Genomic DNA, 19,897 nt, shown 5'->3' with positions numbered 1-19,897 from the left:
TCCTCAAATCATAGGTAGGAGATATTTTCGGGTCATTTCTGCATGGAATTTAATGGTTTAAAAGTGTATTCCTATAGTTTCAAGGTTGGGAAGTTCGAAAATTGAATTGGAATTTTTGTTGGATGAGATTCTATTGAGATATGGCAAATTTAACATATGATAAACACAAAATTGCACTATAACTCCTCAGATATTGATTCGATAATAATTCTAAAACCATATTCGAATTCCTGGACCTTGAAAACATATACTTACACTCTTTAATCATCAAAATGGGCACAGTAACCAGTAGAAAACATGGCATTCTTGTTATGTTTTTCTGTATCACCATAACTGGTATGTTTTCCGACAAAAGCATACATATAAACTTATGTTCTTTTAATATTTTATGATTTGCTGTGATTTTTCCATAATTTTCCAGTTAGTAGAACCAGGACCCCCGATAATCCCTATATAGGATAGAACTGGATGCGGACAACTTTTGCTTGAAAACACCTGAGGCTGGACTCCAAATTGGTGACATGGGAGGCTGATTTGGGGGTAGGCCAGATGGCCATGTGGACAAATATGGACAAATTTTCGGAAGGTGACTTAGAGAGTTGTAGAGGCACCTAAGTCTCTCTAAGCCTGTACAGACTACCTAATCTTTGCGAGCCTCATGGCGTAGGGAAAATTTAGACCTTTTTTGATCGTTCTACAGGGGCCAGAGTTCAAATCCAGTCGAAATACATTTTTTTTATTACAAAATTTTAACTATTATCACATTTCACATTATCCACTGGCAATGTCTTCAGTCCTCGATCTCGATGACAATGTCTCCACCACACAAGTCTTCATACCCGAGGAGTGGATTCGGACAGGCAAGAAATACACATTCAAACTACCTTCATACGTCCAGCATGCCAAAAATATGGCAATTTCCATCCCACAATATGTGCAATCCTACTTCCCTCCTGACAACCTCCCACAACCTCTATATTTAAATAAGACACATGTACTTATGTAAACATTATGCAAACATTACCATATATTGGATTTCCATAATACATGTGTACTATGTAAAACATATGCAAAAAATATATTCAATAATGTTGATTTTATATGTTTTGTTTGCATAAAGTTTAGATAGGTTTTACATAATGCACATGTATTATGTAAATTCTATTTATGGTAATGTTTGCATAATGTTTTAATAATACATATGTATTATTCAAATATTGAGGTTGTGTCCCCATCCTCGAGTTCATAGCACTACAGTTTCCTAAAGAAAAAACAGCTGCCACGTCTATCAAAGCAAGGTTGTGGTTCTCCAAAAATGAACCTACAGTGGACCCCAAAGTTCTCTATTCTTGTGCCATACCTCAACACGAGGTCCTTGAAGAACTCTACACTCTACTCCCCCAGGTCTGGTTAGATGGTGCCAAATCAGTCACAGATCCACGTTATAACAATGGAAGTACATACATTCCGTTGTGGGCCATAACATTTTGGATACGAGTGGCCATTGTACAAGAATAGCAGCAGAAATGGCTTGAAACCATTCTGGAAGGAAAGGGATTGCGAACACAGGCTGCTGGCATCGCGTTGACAGCTCTCAAGGAACTGGCCAAGCTGGGATGGAATGAACACCTCAAATACCAGGGCGGCTCGATCCACGCGTTCAGCTGCACAACACTTCTTGGTGACGTTTGGATCAATGACGAGATTATATTGGTTATGGTTGATGAGATGAACAATGATCTTTCAGCAGGCATTCTACTTGTTGACTCCCTGTTCATGTCAAGTTTGCTCAGAAGTGCAAAACAAGGCACATTTGACAGTTCTATGGTCGTAAAACATGTAGGGGAGGCGATCCAAACCAGTCGCACATGTAAACTTGTGTTTCCGATGCATGTACACAGTTGTCATTGGATTGTTGGGGCAGTTTATTTCACAAAATCTCAAATCAGTTATGGTGAGTTTACTACACTTGCTCTTACTATGTGTGAACTTACCTAAACATCTAAGGCAATCCGCTCCACATGACCCCTCCTCGAGATGAACTTCAAGCCTTAGTAGTTTGGTTGAGGTGATTGACGGGCCAAATGTTTGATTCTGTTGGAAATACATTACCCTGTGCTCCACAAAAGGATACATCAAGTTGTGGTATCCTGGCCATCAACACCATTCATCACCATACCCTTGGAACATTGTTGTGAACCTCATTTTCCTTGTCTGACGTGAACTTTGATCGTATTTTCTGGTTTAACATAATGTCAGCAAATATGTACCAAACAAGAACGGCGGGTGAAGAAGACACAGATGGGTACAACAGGATAGATACCAACGAAGATGTAGCACAAGCTGCAGTCACACCAGCCACGGACAAAGCCCCAGTAGATGGTTACTGTAGAGGTCACAATGACAAGGATAAACAAGCGAATGCAGTCGATGAGAATGAGGATGTCGTTAAGCTAGGTGAGGAGGGGGAGATAACCAAGAAGAATTTGGTGGGAGCAGAGGAAAAGGAGGAAGGCGACAAACAAGCGCAGCCATGAAGAGTTCTCTTCAATTCAGCTACTGATTGAGGAAAGCAGCGAGACCAGCAGTACGGACAACGGTTTCAAGTGGAAATACATCCCTGCAGGACAAGGGAAGAGTAAATCGAGTATCTTGGCACGGAAGAGGTTGCAAATGTACCGTGAGGGCAAACACAACATTACCCATCAAGCACTCGAGGATTGGCGTAGCCATCTCCGTGCCAACAACCCATATGTAGAATTTGACTCCAAGAGTTTGTATCGTGTCCGCCATAGCTCTTGTGGAACATAGTTTCGTGTCAAAGGGCCTTTGGATGTCACAAGGTGGAGGGAACACCTCAAAGGCTGCATGTCAGAGAAAAAACGGAAAAAGAAAGCAGCAGGCATACGGACTTTACAATCAATGGGCTTCTTCAACACCACCAAAACGCCAGTGCCAGCGAAGCGAGCCAAGAAGACTACGGCACCGGTTTCCATCCCTTGCATAGGACTTTCTGGGGCTGACGACCCGTGTATAGAAGCCATGCTTAAACATAAGCTGGCTTTAGGAGGAGGGGGACAAGATCCACGTAAGATAGCAGAGGAGTGGTATGAGGGCAAGTTGCTAGCGAGGCTGACAGAGGAAGAATGGCAGGTGGTTGATGACAAGCACTATCTCATGTTTAGGTGGTGTAATGATCATCAATGACTCCGTGTGTACTCAACAACGTGTGAGAGATCCGTCCCTGAAGGTGCTAGCCGCAGTTGTTGGAACTGTCGCTCTCTCCTTCACCTCAAAGAATTTAATACTGCCCTTCGAAAACCACAACCTCCCGATGAGAATCTCAAGTTCACTAACCCCAGGTACTTGGGGGGATCTCTAGTCTTTGGTGAGTGCTTTTTGACTCTTCATCTTCTCATACTCATTTGTTACTTTTAGAATCACATTTCTCATCATTTTCCCCCCATTTTCCATTTCTACTCCCCTGGCTGCTGTCATATCCCTCTTGTCCACTTTTTTCAGGGTCTGTTTCCTCTTTAGGAAGTCTGTATTATACATGATGTATTGTATTTACTATATGAATATAATTCTTTGTTCCTTATGCATTATGATGTTCCTTATGATTGAGCTTATACTCTCTTACATCTTCTTACTGTCTTAAGTACTTACTTATGCAACTTAAGATAAATCCTCATGACTTATGATAATCTTGAATCTTATGACCATATTGTGACTTATGTACTTATGATTTACTTAAGTATTGCATAAGTCAGAACCTCAGACGGTGATATGCCTTATGCAAAAATGACTTATACTGACTTATGATTTTTATAAGTTTGCATAAGTCAAATTTAAGTCACTTTACCTTTTCCTGATGATGCCCAAGATAAATCTAGCCGTTCCCAGATCCTTGAGCTCTTAGCTCCTTCCCAACTCCACTTTCGCCTTGACTTCTCCAGCTTTGGTAGAGGAAGCGCCTAAAACATCATCGGTCCAGGTAGAAGTAAGCGTGAACTTGTCGTTCTCAACTCGCGATTGAACCTGAGGATCAGCTAGAGAAGTGTAGTATCCGTGACCTTGATATGTATGTTCGAGGTTGCGAGCCCAGTCATGGGCGCCCTGCATGGTGCCGTATAAGGTTTTCAAGAGGAGCCATACCTTATTGTCCCCCCCTTCTTCAAAACCTGGCGGCTGCTCCATGTAAGCCTCGAAACTGTTGTCGCTGTTGAGGAAAGCTGACACAAAATCGGCCTGCCAGAGGTGAAGATCGAAAGAAGCTGCAATGGCACAGACGAGCCGAACCGACTCGAGACGAGCCACAGATGCATATGTCTCATTGTAGTCCTCCCCCAGGACCTGCATGAAACCCTTCGCAACGAGGCGTGCTTTATACCCAGAAATATTATCCAAGTCATCAAACTTCGTAGCAAAGACCCACCGAGACCGAACAATGTTCTTCCCCTCAGGACAAGGGATCAAGCGGTATACCTCCTTCTCCTCCATAACTCGCAACTCCTTCAGCATAGGCTCATACCACAAGTCTGGATGCCGCATCGCCTCGGTGTAGGATTTGGGGACGTATGATTCGGTGTCTACATATAGAGAAGGTGTTGCCGACGCCACATTAGCCCTGGAACAGTTGAGGTACTCAAGACTCTCCTGCATCTTCCGACTAATTTTGGGCTCCCGTCGAGTCCGCCTCTGCGCAAGCGATTCTCCAGCACCACTGTTGGGGTTTGGCAATCCAGACGCCGGCTCGCGAGTAACTTCGAGCATGCGAGCGACCTCAGTCTCGCTGTCGGTAACCTCATCATCAACATCAGTTACGCGTCCGAAAGCAGGAGTTGGGTTGGTAGTAGGATTGGTCTGGGGCGTCGAAATAGGAGTGTCAGGATGTAGTTTGGAAATGGGCTTGGGGCGTGGAGCTATCGCTGTCAAGTCAGACGCCACATGGCCAGGGTCCGCCAGGTACGTAACGATTGGGTCAGTTGAGTAATGAGGCGGTCTCTCCTCAAAAATGACATCCCTCAACTTGTAGACTTTCCCAGTCATTCTATCCAACAACTTGTAGCCCGTTTGATCAAAATACCCAACCAAGGTGAGCTTGACTGACCGTGGTGCCAATTTCGAAGGACTGACTTCTGCAGGAATGTGGGCGTACGACGTGGCGCCGAAAGGACGAAGATGAGAGACATCCTGACGTTTCCCCAACCAACGTTCAGCAGGGATAGAGGTGGGATTATTGGCCGGTGGGATAAAATTGCGAGTATAGACTGCTGTCTGTATTGTGTCCGCCCAGTACTTCTGTGGCAAGCCGGAATCAGACAGCATGGTTCTGGCCGTCTCAAGCAAGGTTCTCATACTCTGCTCAGCCTTTCCATTCTGTTGGTGAGCGTACGGGGTAGTAAAGTCGAGGATAATCCCCTCGTTTTTGGCATACATATCCCAACTCTCATTGTGCCACTCTCTCTTCCATGAATGTTAATTCCTAAGCTGATAAGATCACCCATGTTGTAGATTAGCAGACCCATCGCTGTAGAGACGACAGTATCTACGTGAGGGAAAATATAAAATATATATGTTCACTACGCACAAACTGTTCTCAGTTGTGTGTTCGTGGGGAGAATTAAGTCAGAAGTTCGAGAAAAGGACAGAGATTTTTATAAGGGTTTTTCAAAGAAATATATAAAGTGTTTTCTGGTTTTATGTGTTTTTCGAGAAAGGTATTTTCCTTAGAGAAAAGGGAGTTCCGACCATAGAGAAGTTTCGCGATGAAGGTCCAACTACGCTGCTGTGCTAAAGCAGACGACGCGTACCAAGTAATGCGGGTAGATACAAACTGCGATACCGACTTAGCAGGAAGGCACCGATTTGCACCGACAAACTACAAGGCTATTGACTTGCACACGTTACCAAAACGATACAAGCTGCGATGTCCAAGTAGCTAACACGAAGTTATCACACACTACCAACGGGTTTGTAGTTCGAGATCTCGCTAATAATCCTTTTAGGTGTTCACTACCCAATTTCCAAGATAAGATTCAAGTTTATATCACTTTTGGACTTTCGCGTCCAAAGAAACTGATAGCGTATAACACCACAATCACAATTCACTGAGTAGCGAATACAGCTGTAGAGCTTGGGCAAACAATTCCTCGCCTGTGTGCTCGCTACGGGTCCTCTACTTATACTACCGCTACACTATTTTTAAACATACCGAGTCTCGTTACTAAGTCGCTACATATCTTACTCATCTATTGTATAGTAGCTACTAATCCTTTCGAGTCATTCTTCCTATCTTTGTAATGTCGTCGAGTCTCCTGAACTCTTTATGTATATCCTTTCGCTACGGCTTACTCATTCTCGAGTCATTAGCCATCATCGTATTTCATATTTCCCTTTTTATCGGTAGCTACCTTCTATCTGCTTACAGATCATTGGCAATTGAGCTAGGTTCGAGATTGTTCTATTTCCTTCTTTCGCGAAGGACTATTCGGGACATATGGTCGGGGAAGTGGGAACTTTTGTCGGTAGACTCGATTGGGTATATTATGTAATCGAGGAGCTTTCGCGACATAGGATGCGTAAGAAAACCGTCGTAGCGACTAAGTCCCTTGACCATTCCATATTCCCGAGAGCTCAGACTTGTTCACTACAGTGGTTGACGCGAATGGTGTGTTCGCTACTCACTACCAAGGCTGTGATATTCCCTACAAGTACAGTTTTCCCTGTAGGTGACCTTAGTAGCTACTGTCAAGTATTATTCTGCATTGCTTCTAGTTAGGTAGTGACCATTCTCGAAGTTATTTCCTAGTAGTGAAGGGGTCATAAGTGTGTCACTACTCGTGAATCGAGTAAGTTCGACCATAGCGAGGCTCATTTCTCGCGTAAAACGTTTCGGGCCGTAACATCGCCCATGCATTTCGAACTTTCCACTCCGAGGGAGATGGTGTGGTTGATTCCCATGGAGTTTCAGTCGAGGTAAGTACCGGTGGGGCAACAGTTGCAGCGTCATTGGTGGTAGGTGAGGGTGGAATGATCTGTAGGCTTGGTATCACAACATTGGCTGCAGGGTTGACGGTCAAACCATCAAGGTAACCAAAGACGCCCCGCAACTCTGCTGCAATCTTAACTAGCCCCTTCCATGTAACCCAATTCGTACCGTTGAATTTCACCGCATCGGCAAAGATGGGTGGTGCACTTCCGCCAGTGCTAGCCATGTATGAAGTAGTTCAAGTGATTTCGCAAAGATAAAAGTTTGCAAGATGAGATTTCGTTTAATTTTGGAAAGAGCCAGGGCCCATAACCTAAAATAAAGTAAACTCAGTGATAACGAAATTATAAGAGGCTTAAGAGTGAATAAGTCATAGAGAAAGTCATTATATTAGCATAACAAATACAATACATTGTATATAATCTACACAAAAGGATGAGATTGGATGATGAGGGAGTGATGATGAGAAAAGAAATATCCTACAAGTAACAAATGAGTATGAAAATATACAGAGATAGAGAGCACTCACCAGTGACCAAAGAATCCCCAAAATCCTCCAAATATCCCCTCAAGTATCCCCCCAAGTATCCCCTCAAACATCCCCCCAAGTATCCCCTCAAATAAGCCTCCAAAATCCCCCAAAATCCCCCCAAAAAAGCGTCCAAAATAGACAAAAAAGTGTCCTAAACCAGCTTAGAATCAGCTAGGGGAGAGCTAGGAAGGTGAAGGGGATGTTACTTACCATATTACAGGCCTGGAGGGCAAGAAAGGGGGAGGGGGAGGATGGGGAGGGGAAGAATGATGGTGGTGATGAGGAAGGATCAACGGTCATACTCGAAACAGAAGTTCAACATGTCACATGACATCACATGACATCTGGACTTGGGATTTTCGAGTCAAAGTTCCTCAAAACAATGGTAGGAGATATTTTCGGGTCATTCCTGCATGGCATTTAATGATCTAAAAGTGTATTCCTATAGTTTCGAGGTCGGGGAGTCCGAATATGTCGTTAGATATTTCGTTGGATGAAAGCTTATTGAGATATTGCACATTTAACATATGATAAGCACAAGATTGCGCTGTAGCTCCTCAAGTATTGATCGGATAATAAATCTAAAATCAGATTCGGATTCCTGGACCTTGAATACATATACTTACACTCTTAAACCATCAATATCGGCACAGGAACCAGTATAAAACATGACATTCTTGACATGTTTTTCTATATCTCCAAAACTGGTATGTTTTTCGATCAAAACATACATATAAACTTATGTTCTTTTAATATTTTATGATTTGTCGTGATTTTTCCAGAATTCTCTGGTTAGTAGAGCAGGCTCTACGACGAGTCTATCTGCAGTTGACAATGACCCCCCCCCCATGATGGAATCTTGATATCTCCATAACGGGTATGTTTCTGACAAAAGCTTACATATAAACTTATGTTTTTTTAATATTCTAAGATTTGTCATGATTTTTCCGGAATTTTATGAGCAGTAGAACAGAACTTACAATGACTTGATGAAAAGGACATAATATTTCCCAAGACTTTTTTGCTTTGTGTGTTATTATTGCAACTTATCACCTTTTCTTTAACTTAGCTGTCAACTCTGGCTTCAAGTGCTCCCAAAATAAGTTCAAACTAAGGTATGACATGAATAAGACTAAAAAAGTCCATATAAGATTTGGACATTTTGCTGATGCACACTCTCGCCTACCTCAAAGGAACCCTCGACTATGGGATCACTTATCATTGAGGCGCTAGCATTCGACCTTACGGCTATGTTGATGCGGACTATGCTGGTGACGTAGATAGTTCAAGGTCTACCGAGGGCCACATATTCTTTGTGGCTGGAGGTCCTGTCTCGTGGGCTAGCAAACGACAAGAGACTGTTGCCCTATCTGCGGTGGAGGCTGAGTATACAGCTTTTGCACGCGCAACCCAGCAGGCCCTGTGGTTGAGCAAGTTTATGGATGAGGTAGCTTTGACCCAGGAGAAGCCGATGAACATATTCGCTGACAACAATGGAGCGATTGCAAACACACAAAATGACAAGAACCACCGCCGTACCAAACACATTCGCGTCAAGTATCACTTCACAAAAGAGATGGTTGCAGCCGGAGAGATTGGTTTTACATATGTCCCCTCAGCTGAGAATCTGGCAGATATTTTGACGAAGCCTCTGGCGAGGGATGCTGTCCTTAGGTGTTGCAAAGGTATAGGTCTGTTTTGAAGGGGCAGTTTGTCGAAGTAGGGGAAGTATTGGATGCCTTCGACGCTGCCATCAATATGGTGAACTACGACCTTCTAAATATGGACACTTATTCTATTTTTGATTTTCATTCCAGTTTCCCTTCCATTCGTTTCTGTGCCCGTTCCCTCCGTTATCTATCTTGAACTTAAAACTACATTTCTATTTCATTACTGTACAGTTCTCTTCACAGCCGATATTGCCGAGATACTTATACCCTATGTTTTTTTCAACCTTATACCTCAGTGATCAACAAGTCGTCGTTATCACTGAGGTATGTTGTTTTCCCTCTCTTGTTTCTGTTAGCTTCGAGTACTTACTATTGAGTAGTTTACTTTATTTTAGGTGAATATATAGAGTGATCAACAAGTCGTTGTTATCACTGAGTTTACTTTATTTTACACAGGAACCAGTAGAAAACATAGCATTCTTGTTATGTTTTTCTGTATCCCCATAACTGGTATGTTTTCCGACAAAAACATACATATAAACTTATGTTCTTTTGATATTCTAAGATTCGTCGTGATTTTTCTGGAATTCTATGAGCAGTAGAACTTGACATACAGCATAATGTTCTTATAATGCTATGATTCTTGCCTTGTTATCTGGCTTATGAGCCTATGTTTCACTTATGAGATACTGTTTGACTTGTCAGTAGCCTTATGAATTCATAATAAACTTATGAAATTTTGTCTGACTTGTGATTTAACCTTTGGTCTGACTTATGAAATGTCCAGTGCTTATGCTTTCTTTGTATCCAACTTATGAATTTAGGATAAACTTATGAACTAATGTGTGACTTATGTGTAAACTTCTTGTCTGGCTTATGAAAAATTATGAACTTATGCTATTTTGGAGACTTATGTGCCTTAAGTTGGTCTTTATAAGGCAAGCATAAGGCAACTTTTTCATAAGTTTGCATAAGTTGTGTGACTTTTTGCTGATGTAGCATATGCCGTCCAGCATTAATTTATCCTTCAAATCACCTAGACGTATATTTATGGTAGCAACATCACGACCATGCTATTTAAATATGGGCCAGGACGTCACCCCCACGTAAGGGTTCCACCTTCCAGTTACCTAACCAAGGATTGGCCGTGTAGAAAACTTAATAAGAAAAGGGGCGCTATCACCATTACTCATTCCAAGAGCCTGCCCCTATCATTGTTGGCCACTGAATCCCAGTGTATTTCGACTGAAGTGTGATGGTGTTGCTAGTGAGGTCTACTGATCACCGGAATCACTGAAAATCAGTGAAAATCGGTTCCATGGTGTAGGAGCCTGGGTGTGTACCTCAGTTAGTACTGAGCTTAGTCAGCATCAAGTACTGTACTACTGTACGCGCACGACCTTATGTTCACTGTCAATAATTATGTAATGACAGCTGTCACCCGGATCTTAGTTCATGACGCGTGAAAAATGTTGACATGATGTTTACATTTCCTTTTTGGGATTTAGGATTTCCTTTTTAGGTTATATTTTTCTCTTTCAGGATATGTTCTGGTTGATGGGGGTGTTCACACCCCCTGTTGGCTGTTGACATGAACTAAAATTAGTTCATAAAAAGCTTTGTTGACTGTTGATGTGAACATAAGGTCGTGCGCGTACAGTATTACGACCGGGTGTTCACTGTCACTTACATAATCATGACAGCTGTCACACGGTGCCTAGTTTACAAGTCAGCAATGGCTGATGACATGATGTTCACGGGCCGAGCCCGTGATGACATAATGTTCACAGCCACTCAAGTTGTTAAGGGATTCTCGATTAAAATACGAGTATCTCAGTGTCAAACAGATGTCGTGTTGATCACTGAGGTGTGAGTTTAAAGTTTCGAGGTATAAGTACTTCGGCATAAACGGCCATAATAAACTGTATAGTTCTGAATTGAAAAGAGATCACAGCTGTATAGCTGAAAGTCGGAAGAACAGAAAACGGAAGTTCAGAAATGAATAGATAAAAATAGAAATAGAAATAACCGAAAAAGGAAAGATAAAGATCATATCAGAAATACCGCACCTCCAGTGTTGAAGCATCTTACAACACTCCCCCTGCTTCAACATCCCGTAATCCAATACCAACACAACAGCGGATCACTGCGTCGCGAGCAAGTGGTTTTGTGAGAATGTCTGCCAGATTATCTGAGGATGGGATATACTCGAAGACAATGTCGCCATTTGCTGTCCGCTCCTTGACAAAATGGTACCTGATATCGATATGCTTGGTGCGACGGTGATTTTTGTAGTTCTGGGTATTCGCAATAGCTCCGTTGTTGTCCGCATAAATGAGAACGGGAGTATCCTGAGGCAATCCTATCTCATCCATAAAACTCGTAATCCAAATCCCCTGCTGTACCGCTCGAGAGAACGCCATATATTCTGCTTCGACGGTTGATAGCGCGACTGTATCCTGGCGTTTACTAGCCCAAGACACAGGACCACTGGCTACAAAGAAAATGTGTCCTTCTGTAGAACGTCGACGGTCTGTGTCGCCTGCGTAGTCCGCGTCAACATATCCAAGTGGTTTGATATTTGAATCATGACGATAAGTGATACCATAATGCGTCGTAGATTTCACGTAGGCGAGAGTGTGTTTCATCGCCTCCCAATGAACACGACCAGGATTGTTTGCGAAGCGAGATAACATGTTGACAGCAAAGGATAAGTCGGGTCGGGTGGCGACCTGAAGCCACATAAGCGATCCAAGTACCTCTCGATATGGTATGTTAGCCATTTCAGCCTTCTCGGCGTCAGTTTTCGGCGAGTCTTCTATCGAGAGAATGACTCCAGGCTGGCAAAGGAGTAGAACGAGGCTTCAGGTCGGATTGTTTGAAGCGTTTGATAACTCTCTCGCAATACGCCTGTTGAGAGAGTCTAACATCCCCATTCTCCATTCTCTCGATCCTCATACCGAGTATGAACTTGGCCTCCCCCAGGTCCTTTACCTCATAGCTCTTCCCAAGCTCGTCCTTCGCCTTCACCATCCCCTCTAGAGTTGACGACGCTCCAAGAACATTGTCCGTCCAAGTTGAAGTTAGCGTGAATTCATCGCCTTCTACCTTCGAGCGTATCTGCGGATCAGCTTTCGATGTATAATAACCATGGCCAGCATAGGTCGTTTCGAGTGTTTTTGCCCAGTCATGGGCACCCTGCATAGTGCCGTATAGCGTTTTGAGGAGCAACCAGACATGGTCTCCCCCCTCCTCAAAGCCGGGCGGCTGTTCCATATAAACTTCGAAGGAGTTGTCACTGTTGAGGAAAGCTGAAACGAAGTCGACTTGCCAGAGATGGAGGCCTCGTGCAGCAGCGATCGCACACACCAGCCTAACTGATTCCAAACGGGCTACTGAGGCGTAAGTTTCATCGTAGTCCTCGCCGATGACCTGCGTAAAACCTTTGGCCACCAAACGAGCCTTCCGAGCAATAACAGCACCACTTTCATCATACTTGTTGGCATATACCCATCTCGACTTCACCACGTTCTTGTTCGTAGGGCGTGGAACCAAACGATAAACCTCCTTGTCCTTCATAACCCGCAGCTCTTTCAACATCGGATCCAACCACAATTCCGGGGACTTCATCGCCTCATGATAGTTCTTCGGCACCCACAAGTCATGTACCTCCGAGTCCACCACGTTTGCCATTGGACGTCCCAGATATTCCATACTGTCTTTCATCCGTTGTGACGGCCTAACCTCCCTTCGTGATCTCCTCAAAGCTAGAGGTAGCTCAGCAACATCACGAGCTACAGGCTCTTCAGCATTCGAAGGAGGTTGTACGGGGACGTCAATCCCGTTAGTCGTTTCGCTTGCATTGTTGTCTGCAGTCTCATGAAGATCCGTTATGGCTTTGGGACGTGGTGCGATGGCAGTCGATGGGGTACGAGAGTCGTCAATTGGGAAAGAAGCGATTGGGTCGGTGGAGAGATGAGGTCGAGTCTCCTCAAATATTACGTCCCTAGACTTGTAGGCGGCGCCGGTAGTACGATCCAACAGCTTATATGTTAGAACCTTGCCAGAATGTCACGGCGTCACGCTGTCACATCTGTCACATATTTTATTACATAATAATTTTCCTCTGCTGCTACAGTTCGACGGAGGCTAAACTATCGGCATACTGCTAAAATGGCGCAAGCTACAGACTTACCAATTGAACTTATCGATTTAATCTTATCTTTCTTGCCTCCGAACCATGCGGAGCAAGTACAATGGAGAAGGGCGGCGGCGGCTATAGGAAGAGAGGCAAGACCGGTAGGTTGGAACCTATCGGATCATCAGTGCAGACAGTGTGGGAGGGTATGCTTAGCAATGTGGGACTATGAGGAGCAGAAGGCGTGGGTGATACAGAGATGGGGATACTGGGGGCCGCGACAATGGGCAATAGCCGGATTCTTTGTGCTATGTCCATGTGATGCGATGTTAGGTAACTACTTCGGGACGTATTGGTTTGTGTGAGTAGATTACCGGTTTAGGAGTTGTTTGTGCTTGTGGACACTTTTATGGTTTGTTTGGTGCTGTTGACGTTTTTATGATCAATTTACTTTTGTTTACTTACTTCTTACTCCACTCTTCTTTTCTCATGTCAAATGTATAATTAGTCTACTTTCTCATACGTACTTCTTTTCACATGTCAGTATATAAATAAGTTACCTAGGGTAGTTGGTCTGTGCGCCGTAGTCTAGGTATATAAAGTAGGTAGAAACTTGTAGAAGACTCCGTCGAGTTCTCTTAGGTTCACGCCTAATAAACTTTTATCACTTTCCTCTATAGTTCTTAAGTTCAGGTGTGACCTGTGACATCTCAGTCACAGTCGCCCTAACAGTAGAACTCGACTACTCCGGGGATCGCACAGCACAGTGCCCTCCCCATCTTTTACTCTCTATTCGCTCTCTACTCTCTGCGCGCCATCGCGGCCGCCACACACATAGCCGGTCCCTAGGCTTAAGGGGTGTCTGCGCATAAACACAACGTGCGCCGTGGACATCGGTGGTTTGACACAGACCATCGATAAGACGAGACCTACCATACTGTGTGGTGTTATTTTCTATCCCTGTACTACCTCATTTGTAACTTCTTGTATAAACCTTGTGCTGCGCTTGCATTGTCAAGTGGTACACGCAGAGGAGTGACATTGCCACATTAAGTGCGTGTCTAGATTAGCGTGAAGATCCGTCTTCGTATATAGCTTTATCTAGGGCAGTAGTCGTTCCCTTCGCCAGTGCGGCATTTCTTAAATAAAAACTTTTTTCTTTTTGTATACACGTTCAAGTGAAGCAGGCTATTGGCTTCATTGAACTGGTGGATACGTATCAGGTGACAGGAAAAGACCTCCCTCACCTTCTTCAAAATTTCTCACCGATTACCGCCCGGAACATTCCGAGTACCTTCCTCTGAATCTGAGGAAGAAGAAGAATCCGCCTCGGAATTCCAATCCGAGGAATCCGAACCAGAACAACGACAACCGTCCGTATCCCCCCTTCCCCTATATCAACCACCTCCCCCCGAATACCACGAGCCAGACATGGCCAACCCCCAAGATATAATCAATCAGCTGAACGCTCAGCACACCCTCATCACCCAACTGCAGCAGCAACTCGCCCAGCTGCAGAACAACCCGCAACTGGGTCCACCAGGCCCACAAGGTCCACCAGGGGACGACGGAGAAACCCCCATCGTCCAAGTAGTAGCGCCACCAATCGATGTGGCAAGACCAAAGATATTCTCAGGAGACGGAAAGGAGCTGAGTGGCTTCATAACGGCATGCAAAATTTATCTGAGTTTAAAAATGGTAGGAAGACTACAAGGGGATCAGATGACGTGGATACTATCATATGTACAAGGAGGAGCAGCGGAGTCTTGGAAGGAGAACATCATGGAGATGATTGAAAACGGCGAACAAGAAGCTCCAGCCCACACGGAGGAGCTTTTTGATAGTTTGCGGAACAATTTCGGAGATGCGGATGAGGAGAGTACGGCAGTAGGAAAGTTGAGGTTGATCGAGCAAGGAAGCAAGAGCGCGGAAGAGCATGTACAGGAATTTAAGAGGATAGCACGAGACAGCGGATACGAGGGACGAGCCCTCATCGAAGAATTCAAGAGAAGTTTGTCAGGAAGAATTAGGAAAACGCTGATGGAAGCGGAAAATCCACCAACTACTATCAGGAGTTGGTACGAGAGGAGCATGAAGCTGGATAGGCAGTGGAGGCAGGCGAAGGCAGAAGAAGACTACTATCGGCGGGGGCAAGCGAAGCCCCAACTACGAACCCACACCCCCAACAACACTTTCGTGAGGCCACAGCCTCAACGTCGAGATCCCAACGCGATGGATGTCGACACTGCCGCAGGACCCAGTCGAGGTCCTATCAAGTGTTACAAGTGTGGAAAATTGGGGCATATGGCCAAGAACTGCTGGAGCAAGGCTCCGGCTCGAGATGTGCGAACATTAGATGTGGACAAGCAGCGGGACTATTGGAAGAGGATGTTCGAGGAGGAACAGAAGAATTTAAAAGAGTAAAGGAAGCAAAGTCTCCTCGTTTGACTTCCTACAACAAATTTGATGTACTATGTAACGAAATCAATGTTTTGGACACTGTACAAGAGGAGAGTTTCCTTGTAAGGACAATACGACCTTTAAGGGAAATTAAGCTGAATGTGAGGGTAGAGAAGTTGGACACACATGATGGAGTGGGAGTACAGGCGTTATTGGATAGTGGAGCAACGGGGATGTTCATGGACAAGGCGTTTGCAGAGGAAGAAGGGTTCAAGCTGGAACCTTTAGAAAGACCAATCCCGGTCAAGAATGTTGATGGGACAATCAACGCATCTGGAGCAGTGACACACCGAGTTGCTGCAAACGTGTACTACAAAGGGCATAAAGAAAGAGTACACTTCGAAATATGTGGCCTAGGAAAGAATAAGGTCATATTAGGAATGCCTTGGTTGCAGATGCATAATCCGGAAATCGATTGGGAGAAAGGAGAGGTAAAGATGACCAGGTGCCCAGACGGGTGTGGGTACAAAGACAAAGGAAAAACCAAAGAAAAACAGGAAGAAATACGAAGGGTAGAAGAACCAAGGAAATCAACTAGGCAGTTGATGAAGGAAGCACGAGAGGAAGAGAAAAGGGAAAAACCTGACATGTCGCACAAACAATATGCAGGTTGGAAATTAGTTTCCTTCCCGAAGAAATCAAGTTGGGGAACAGTATTGCAGTATAGATGCGAGGAGTGTGGAATTCAAACCTCGGAACATTTGCTGAGCAAACACAAATGCCCAGCAAAAGAGGAAATTGCCTTAGACGAGTTTGGGATGCCATACGAAGGAAGTGATGACGAAGAGGAAGGACCAACCATGGCCAAGATAGAAGCATACGAAGAAGAGCAGGAAGAAATCCGAGATGAGGAAGAAAGATACGAGCGAGTAAACAAAGCAATAGGGAGATTCAACACTCCCAAAAACATCATCGAGGGGATCGCATTGGGAGTCGAAGCGGCATTCGCCAGGGAATTGGCACGTAATAGACGTGCTAATAGTGGAGCTGAGGGATTGGCGCAACAATCCAAAGAGAAAGCTGAGGGGTGGGCGCAATCACCCGGTGACGTGGCTGACCGATTAAATGGGGAAAAGGCAGAACATCTAGAAGAAGATAACAGCAAGACAGCCACCGCGGGACAAGCGGGGGCTGGACAGGTACGTCCTAAACGAATAAGCGCCCAAAGGAAAAATAGGAGTAGAGAAGAAGAAGGACAACTAGAGATGTGGGTAAGAGGAATGACAGAAGAGATGCTGGAAGAAGAAGAAATTCGAAGCATAGACTCAGTAGAGCAAGTAGTACCAAGACGGTTCCACAAATTCCTTAAAGTATTCAAACAAAAAGAATCAGAGAGAATGCCTACTAGGAAACCATGGGATCATGCTATCGAATTAAAGGAGGATTTCAAACCCAAGAAAGGAAAAATATACCCCTTGTCGCCAAACGAAAGAGAAGAAGTCCAAGCATTCATCAAGGACCAACTCCGAAACGGATATATTAGGCCTTCGAAATCTCCCCAAACCTCACCGGTATTTTTTGTGCCGAAGAAGGATGGAAAGAAGCGGATGGTACAGGACTATCAATTTTTGAACGATTGGACAATTAAGAACAATTATCCTTTACCTTTAATTTCTGAACTTATAGACACTATGGGTAGTAAACGATTATTCTCTAAGATAGATTTACGTTGGGGTTATAATAACATTAGGATAAAAGAAGGAGACGAGTGGAAGGCAGCCTTTACTACTTTCATGGGTGCCTTTGAACCCACTGTTATGTTTTTTGGACTTACAAATTCGCCTGCTACTTTTCAGACTATGATGAACGAACTTTTTAGGGACTTAGTAAATACTGGAAAAGTAGCTGTATTCATTGACGATATCTTGATAGGAACAGACGATGAAGAAGAGCACGATAAGGTGGTGGAAGAAGTGTTGCAGAGGTTGATGGACAATGATCTATTCGCAAAACCAGAAAAATGCGAATGGAAACGAAGCGAAATGGGGTTTTTGGGATGTATAATAGGGAGAAACGGAATCAAGATGGAGGAAAGGAAAGTGAAAGACGTAGTAGAATGGCCGACTCCAAAATGCGTTAAAGATGTACAAAAATTCTTGGGACTGGCAAATTACTATCGACGGTTCATTGAAAAATTCGCCAGTATTGCAAAACCATTACACGCATTAACTAAAAAGGACAAGAAATGGAGTTGGGGAGATGAAGAAGAGGAGGCCTTTGGTACGCTAAAAGCAAGATTCACGTCACATCCAATCCTAGTAGCCCCAGAATTGGATAAAGAGCTAAAGGTGGAATCTGATGCATCGGCTTACGCCACGGGTGGAGAGTTGGCAATGAAATGTGAAGACGGAAAGTGGAGGCCGGTAGCATATATCTCTAAATCAATGACAGAGACGCGGAACGAAACTACGACATTCACGATAGGGAGATGCTGGGGATTATGCGGTGTTTAGAAGAATGGAGACACTTCCTGGAAGGGGCGAAACATAAGTTCGAAATTTGGACAGATCATCGTAATCTAGAATACTTCGCGAAAGCTCAACAACTAAATCAACGACAAGCCAGATGGGCCTTATATCTATCTAGATTCAATTTCGAATTAAAATTCCGCCCAGGAAAGACAATGGGGAAGGCAGACGCATTGAGCAGAAGACCTGACTTTGAACGAGGAACAAAGGACGATAACAAGGATCAAACCCTGTTGAAACCAGAGTATTTCGCAATCCGAGCAATGGAAGAAGGTCATATGTTAATCAATGCGGAGGAAGAGGAAATATTAGAGGAAATCCGAAAATCAGAAGCAAAAGAAGACGATGTAGTGAAAGTGGTGGAAGAGATGAAGCGAGCAAAAGTAAAGTCGCTAAGGGGAGACGAGTGGAAGCTGGAAGAAGGATTGGTACTGAAAGAAGGAAAAGTCTATGTGCCAAAAGACGAAACGTTGAGGACTAAAATCATCCAACTACATCACGATACCCCCATTGCTGGACACGGAGGACAATGGAAGACAGTAGAAATGGTGACACGCAATTACTGGTGGCCAGGCGTCACTAAGCAAGTCCAGAAGTACGTAGAAGGATGCGATCAATGCCAACGAAACAAGAATCGACCAACCCCGCCGGCAGGAAAATTAATGCCGAACCCTATTCCCACCAAACCATGGGCCGACGTATCCGTCGACTTCATAGTAAAATTACCAGAATCACAGGGAATGGACTCAATTTTGGTGGTGTGTGATCGATTCAGTAAAATGGCTCACTTTATCCCAACTACGGAAACAACATCAGCGCTAGGACTAGCCAAACTGTTCAGGGATCATGTATGGAAGTTGCACGGGTTACCAGAAACGGTGATCTCAGACAGGGGACCGCAATTTGCTGCAGACTTTACAAAGGAGTTGAATAAAATGTTGGGAATTGATACTAGGTTATCTACGGCGTTTCACCCACAAACGGATGGCCAAACTGAGCGAACCAATCAAGAACTAGAACAATATCTCCGATCATTTGTCGATCATAGACAAACTGATTGGCCCGATTGGTTAGCAACAGCGGAGTTTTCCTATAACAATAAAGAACAATCGTCAACAAAGGAAACTCCATTTATGGTCAACGTGGGAAGACACCCAAGAACTGGTTTCGATCTCCGACGACAAGGCAACCATCCAGCGGCAGTAGATTTTGCGGACCGTATGAAACTTCAACACGAGGAAACTCAAGCGGCCCTGAAAAAGGCACAAGACGATATGCGGAGGTATGCGGATAGAAGCAGAGGAGAAGCGGTGAAATACAAAGTGGGGGATAAAGTTCTATTGGCTACCCAGGACCTTCAAATCCAGGGACGACCTACCCGAAAACTTACGGAGAAGTTCATCGGACCATACACCATCAAGAAGATCATTTCCCCCAACGCAGTGGAAATAGATCTTCCCCGATCTATTCGGATTCATCCGGTGGTTAACGTCAGCCGAATAGTACTATATCGAGAACAAGTGGATGGACAAGGGAGTAGACCGGCACCGGCTGTAGAAATAGAAGGAGAACAGGAGTGGGAAGTGGAGAAAATCCTTAACGCCAAATGGCTCCGCGGAAAGAAGCGGTACCTAG

General features: G+C 44.3%; 5 protein-coding genes across 5 annotated transcripts; 3 read left to right on the top strand and 2 right to left on the bottom strand.

Moving 5' to 3' along the window:
• Positions 1 to 784: 784 nt before the first annotated feature.
• AGABI2DRAFT_143051 (hypothetical protein) lies at positions 785 to 3,207 on the top strand (the record flags this gene model as incomplete). The annotated part of the gene is made up of 8 exons (XM_006460932.1): positions 785 to 994; positions 1,130 to 1,154; positions 1,223 to 1,456; positions 1,550 to 1,870; positions 1,925 to 1,954; positions 2,260 to 2,489; positions 2,557 to 2,754; positions 2,812 to 3,207. 8 exons carry the CDS (start codon positions 785 to 787, stop codon positions 3,205 to 3,207), a joined length of 1,644 nt encoding a protein of 547 aa, XP_006460995.1.
• Positions 3,208 to 6,839: 3,632 nt separating this feature from the next.
• On the bottom strand, positions 6,840 to 7,220 carry AGABI2DRAFT_143050 (hypothetical protein; the record flags this gene model as incomplete). The annotated part of the gene is made up of 1 exon (XM_006460931.1): positions 6,840 to 7,220. One exon carries the CDS (start codon positions 7,218 to 7,220, stop codon positions 6,840 to 6,842), a length of 381 nt encoding a protein of 126 aa, XP_006460994.1.
• Positions 7,221 to 7,417: 197 nt separating this feature from the next.
• Positions 7,418 to 7,826, bottom strand: AGABI2DRAFT_117915 (hypothetical protein; the record flags this gene model as incomplete). The annotated part of the gene is made up of 3 exons (XM_006460930.1): positions 7,418 to 7,473; positions 7,524 to 7,677; positions 7,737 to 7,826. 3 exons carry the CDS (start codon positions 7,824 to 7,826, stop codon positions 7,418 to 7,420), a joined length of 300 nt encoding a protein of 99 aa, XP_006460993.1.
• Positions 7,827 to 15,374: 7,548 nt separating this feature from the next.
• Positions 15,375 to 15,827, top strand: AGABI2DRAFT_204385 (hypothetical protein; the record flags this gene model as incomplete). Its single annotated transcript, XM_006460929.1, has 1 exon — positions 15,375 to 15,827. One exon carries the CDS (start codon positions 15,375 to 15,377, stop codon positions 15,756 to 15,758), a length of 384 nt encoding a protein of 127 aa, XP_006460992.1. The 3' UTR covers positions 15,759 to 15,827.
• A 554-nt stretch (positions 15,828 to 16,381) lies between these two features.
• On the top strand, positions 16,382 to 16,997 carry AGABI2DRAFT_143048 (hypothetical protein; the record flags this gene model as incomplete). The annotated part of the gene is made up of 2 exons (XM_006460928.1): positions 16,382 to 16,937; positions 16,963 to 16,997. The coding sequence occupies 2 exons, from the start codon at positions 16,382 to 16,384 to the stop codon at positions 16,995 to 16,997; spliced, it is 591 nt and encodes a 196-aa protein (XP_006460991.1).
• Between the last annotated feature and the right edge of the window lie 2,900 nt (positions 16,998 to 19,897).

The sequence above is a fragment of the Agaricus bisporus genome, assembly GCF_000300575.1.
Source record: "Agaricus bisporus var. bisporus H97 unplaced genomic scaffold AGABI2scaffold_5, whole genome shotgun sequence".
NCBI classification, from domain to species: domain Eukaryota; kingdom Fungi; phylum Basidiomycota; class Agaricomycetes; order Agaricales; family Agaricaceae; genus Agaricus; species Agaricus bisporus.
This window is presented reverse-complemented; position numbering and strand designations above follow the sequence as displayed.